The sequence below is a fragment of the Macrobrachium nipponense genome, chromosome 40 (assembly GCF_015104395.2).
Source record: "Macrobrachium nipponense isolate FS-2020 chromosome 40, ASM1510439v2, whole genome shotgun sequence".
Taxonomy (NCBI): Eukaryota; Metazoa; Arthropoda; class Malacostraca; order Decapoda; family Palaemonidae; genus Macrobrachium; species Macrobrachium nipponense.
The window spans coordinates 14,908,603-14,913,602 of NC_061101.1; the positions used below are offsets into that span (position 1 = coordinate 14,908,603).

At 36.0% G+C, this 5,000-nt stretch overlaps 1 protein-coding gene across 2 annotated transcripts in view; it reads left to right on the plus strand.

Annotated features, from left to right (window-relative positions):
• LOC135211938 (uncharacterized) overlaps positions 1-5,000 on the plus strand; it is a 45,699-nt gene that overhangs the window by 27,359 nt on the left and 13,340 nt on the right. For both annotated transcript variants that reach the window (XR_010313777.1, XM_064245185.1), the window contains exon 2: positions 449-480. Coding sequence is in view for 1 of the 2 variants with exons in the window: in XM_064245185.1 (XP_064101255.1) it covers positions 449-480 (32 nt within the window). In the remaining variant the exon portion in view is untranslated. The remainder of the gene's footprint in view (positions 1-448; positions 481-5,000) is intronic.

Consider the following 5,000-nt stretch of genomic DNA (forward strand, 5'->3'; position numbering starts at 1 on the left):
ATATATATATATATATATATATATATATATATATATAGATATTCAGTGCATTCATAAATAAAAGTTCACAAGAGGGTGTCTGCTCTTGCGTAAATAACTTTTTCCTTGTTCCGCTTAAAACTTAGATATCTTTGATTTCATCAAGGAAACAGGGGGGGTTTGGGGGATTTGGGGGGGGGATTGATAAATGTATAGTACTATGTATATATATACACATATGTATATGTATATATATATATGTATGCATACGTATATATATACATGTGTGTACATATATATGTGTGTATGTCAGTCTTTCTATGTATATTATTATTATTCCATAATAGCAAATTTTCAAAATGTTAAATTGTGTCGAACTCTGGTTTGACTTTATTAAAACTGAAGGTTTGTGAAAATATGGAAGAGGTCTATCACAATGTTCCCACTAACGGTATATTACCTGTTTCAGATAAGCTGTGGCTCTGCTTGCTGGCGGCCTTGGTAAGTACAAGAGAGAGAGAGAGAGAGAGAGAGAGAGAGAGAGAGAGAGAGAGAGAACTGGCAAACTGACCTCGATCGTACGCCCACGCACCTGGTCGTCTCGTTCATGCAATTATTGGCGTTGGGTAAACTGGCTTCTGAACATCTTACCTTTAATGACTGGGTTTTTCGAGCTTGTTTCGAATCATGCTTCGAACTCCAGCGTGTGTTGGTCGAACCCAAGTGTCTCGGAATTGTTCGTTGGGGGATGTAATTGCTCGCTGTACATTTTCTAACAGGTTTGAAGGGAACATAAGCTCCTCTCGTTCACTGTTAGTGATAACAACTGGGAAACATGTGAACGTACAGAGAACGGGATCTGATACCGATCAGCGATCACAAGTGACAGAAGCATAGAGAGTCTGACAGACTGACAGGCAGACAGACAGACACAGACAGGACAGGGAACGGAGGGAAGAGAACCGGTTTGGAATCCACGACCTGAAGTCGTCTTGACAATATACCTGGTCTATATTTAGGATGCTTCTTTTGCCCAATCATGTAGTGAAGAAATACAAATCTGTCGATATTCTACCACAGTTTTTGACAGAGGATACCCGAGCAAATTATACATTATAAATACACCTACCTTTGGCCAGATACCGGGTTTGAATATTACTGAGCCACTTTGTTCAACACATGAAAAAAAATCTCCTTTTTTATGTAGGATTATCAGCAGTATTCAAGCTAACTCCGCTAAAAACAGGACACGCCAAGGACGATCACTCGTAATAGGTATGTTGGACCCAGGATGCCGATTTTTATTTAAAGCAGTCTCGCACACTGGACTTAGTCATGTTCTCTTATTTATGAGCAATGAGCTTCTAAGGTATTAGGGAGGTGTAACAGCCACTGGAGGTTTGCCTCCTTGATATTGTGCAATGTACCACAGGTAACTTTTATGTACTGAATGCACGAGCGGCTCTGTGAAGCCATTTCTGACTGTCCCTAAACAAATGGTGATGGTATTATAACTTTTTATTCAGGTAATTTAATTAAACTTAATGAAGTATTTAATGTAAAATAAACTAACGTTTTTTTATTATTCTGTTTATGATTATCCTGAATAAACCCTTTTTTTCTTTAGCCTTGTGCTTATTCAATAATTTTCGATCTTCGTTTAGGCGTACAAATCTCCAGACTTTAATATCTATCATTATCTCTTCTCAGAGAGAATTTTTTTTTTTTTTTTTTTTTTTATTTACGGAGCACCCTAGTTTTTGAGGAGGGGGTTGTGGGGGGGAGTTATGTCAGGTATAAGGGAGAGGGTGATTCGAGTGAGATCCAGTTCCTGAAGACGTTTCTGCCTACCAGGCCTTAACGGTACTCAGATGTTTCCCAGCAGATCAGGTAACAGTCCAAAGGCAGGTAATTATTATAGCCGTTGCTAACTGCTTGGAGACTTTCTCGGATGCTGCTATACTGATGGGAAACAAAACCGTGACGTCATGATGCTGACGTAGGCGGAATGCCATAGATTGGTAGCTGGATGACTTGGACAAGTTTATCATTATTAGTAATGATAAGTTGCCAAATATAAACAAATAATGTTGCAGATATGTTGGTGTAGAGATGATCCATCTCACAGATGTTGCCAGCAATAGCTTCCATTGCTTTCCATACTGATTCTTTGACATACATTACATGTTTGTACGTTATTTAAGACGTGTGTACAAGTATGCCTCCTGATTTTCTTGTTTATATAGCATATTCAACTACAAATCATTCTGCGCTAATGGACATTTATCCAACTGTATATTCACATTCTGTTCAAGCAATGACTCGACTCTCGCCCTCCAAGTTGAACTCGTTGCATGCAGAGTCCAGCGTCAGGTTTCACACTCTGATAATCGTATGGATACAAATTGTGACTTCTAGCAACGCTTTCAATAGCCTCTTGGCTACATACCGTTAACTCGCTTTTAGCCTTAAGACCGTACAAATATATATAAAAAAAAAAGGTTCAGACGATTAGAGAAGTCTCAACGAAACGTATCTCTGTCTCCTTCGATTGTTTAGTCAATTTCTTTTTAAGGCACAGTTGGTGTCACTTTACATATTCACATACACTCTATATATATATATATAATATATATAATTATATATATATATATATATATATATATATATTATATATATATAATATTTATATATATTATAATATATATATATATATATATATATAATATATGTGTGTGTGAGTGTACATAATATATACATATATATATGTATATATATGTGCATATATATATATCATATATATATATATATATATATATTATATATATATATATATGTATATATATATATATGTATATATATATATATATATACATATACATATATATATACACATATATATACATATGTATACATATGTGTGTATATAGTATATATTATCTTGGGACGTGATAAACACACAACTGCCATTTTTTCTAGTCGCTTGTTATCATTAAATGGGAGTTCTTTCTGTTGTACTTTTTTTACCCTCGTTATTTTTTACCAGTTTCTGTTTTAGGATGATTTAAAAGCAAGCCACCTCAAGGCTCTAAGATTCGCCTCCCTGTGCCTGGACATTTACTATAGCTAATCTCACCTGATCTGGGCAAACAACCAACATTACGTTCCAATATCTAATTGATTTGAAATCGCAACTTGTCTAGAGGGAGGATACAGTTTCAATATTCAAAATGGTACGTTCAGTTGTCACGGCTCTTGCTGCCTTAGGTCTCGGTAAAGTTGATCGCCACAAACACTTAAAGATCACGTTAGAAATAGTTCATATTCACCGATAAAATAATCGCAATCAACGAAGATCTGTTTTTGTCATTCTGAGGTATAACCTCGTACGTCTCCAGCTAGAACTGTGCATGAGAGATTGGTGGACTGGTACGGTCCTTTTCTCCTGTTTTATCAGAAGGAACTTTCCTGTTACAGTTCTTTTTTCTTCTTCTTTTCCTTTCTACCACTGATATATGCATTCGTGGTGTCTAAAAGACTATTACGAAGTAACTGCGCTTCACTGAAGACGCTGGTTTCCTTTCCTATGTTCGGACGCGACATTGCGTGATCGCAGCAGACTTCGTAACCTGGCGTTGCAAAATGGTTCAGGCTGACTAGCTCTTATCTTATCCAGAGGAACCTTTTTGCCCGTAACTGCAAACGCCGTTACGATCGACGGCTTCGTCTCTCTTCTTCGTCGCCCATATGGAAGGTGGTCAGAACGAAAATTACTCAAAGAGATTTAATGGTACTTCCTTGCATCCTATAGGTATTCTTTATTGATCGTTCGGTTCTTGAAGGATCTAACATTGTCAAGTTTATCAGGTCATTGTAGTACGTTCTCTGGGTAATGCCCGCGAGTAACATTAACGGAAACCGACCTTTTGTGTCTCGATATTGAAGGGAATGTTTCATTTCCAGCTTTGTGCGCGAATTGAAAGCTTTGCGAAAGCGTGAACATTATCTTGGATTTTGTTTATTTCTACATTATTCCGAGAGCTTTGGTGGTGCATAATTTAATCTTTTGCAGAGTATAACTTATTATTCACGTATGAGCAGGGTTTAATCATTTAAAACAGATTTCTGCTTTACCAAACAGACCTCAAATTTAAACTTTATAAAACGCAGACTTCAAATATTACATCGAGGCATTAATTATTAAGCTTTTGTCTATTGCGTCAAAACACTAGCGGATTTTGAACATTCGCAATAGAGCTCTCTCTCTCTCTCTCTCTCTCTCTCTCTCTCTCTCTCTCTCTCTCTCTCTCTTTCATGTTACGTAATTCACGAGAAATAACTACTCGGGGACTGTTCATTGTCGACAGAAATACGATTTAGAACGAATGACCATTATTAACAAAAAATGAATTACTGTGACCACAATTTACTTTTGTTTAATCATATCAAACTCATATTACAAAACACAAAAAACCAGGTTTGGTTTTCAATGCATATATCAATAGACTGCTTTAAAGCACAATTGATTTGCCCATTAAATCGGAAGTTACAAGAAATATGGATATAGTCATCGGATTTTTTATTTGTAAATGATATTAGTGGTCACTCCAGCTGATTAAAAATGAGATAAATTAGATATTTAAAAAGTAAACGCATAAATTCAATGACTAGGTGAAGCAAATGTACGATTTCGTAGTATAAAATGAGTGCTTAGTTACCTCCAGCCATTATTCCAGCCACGCCCTTCTCAAAAATGGTGAGGCCTCTTATTTGCATAATTGTGCCTTTTCTCTGCGACTTAAGGTTTGCTCTCTCTCTCTCTCTCTCTCTCTCTCTCTCTCTCTCTCTCTCTCTCTCTCTCTCTCTCTCTCTCTCTCTTTCTATCATATATATATATCTACTATATATATATATATCTATTTATATATATATAGATATATATATAATATATATATATATATATATATATATATGTTTGTGTGTGTGTGTGTGTGTGTGTGTGTATGTACATGTGTACTTTG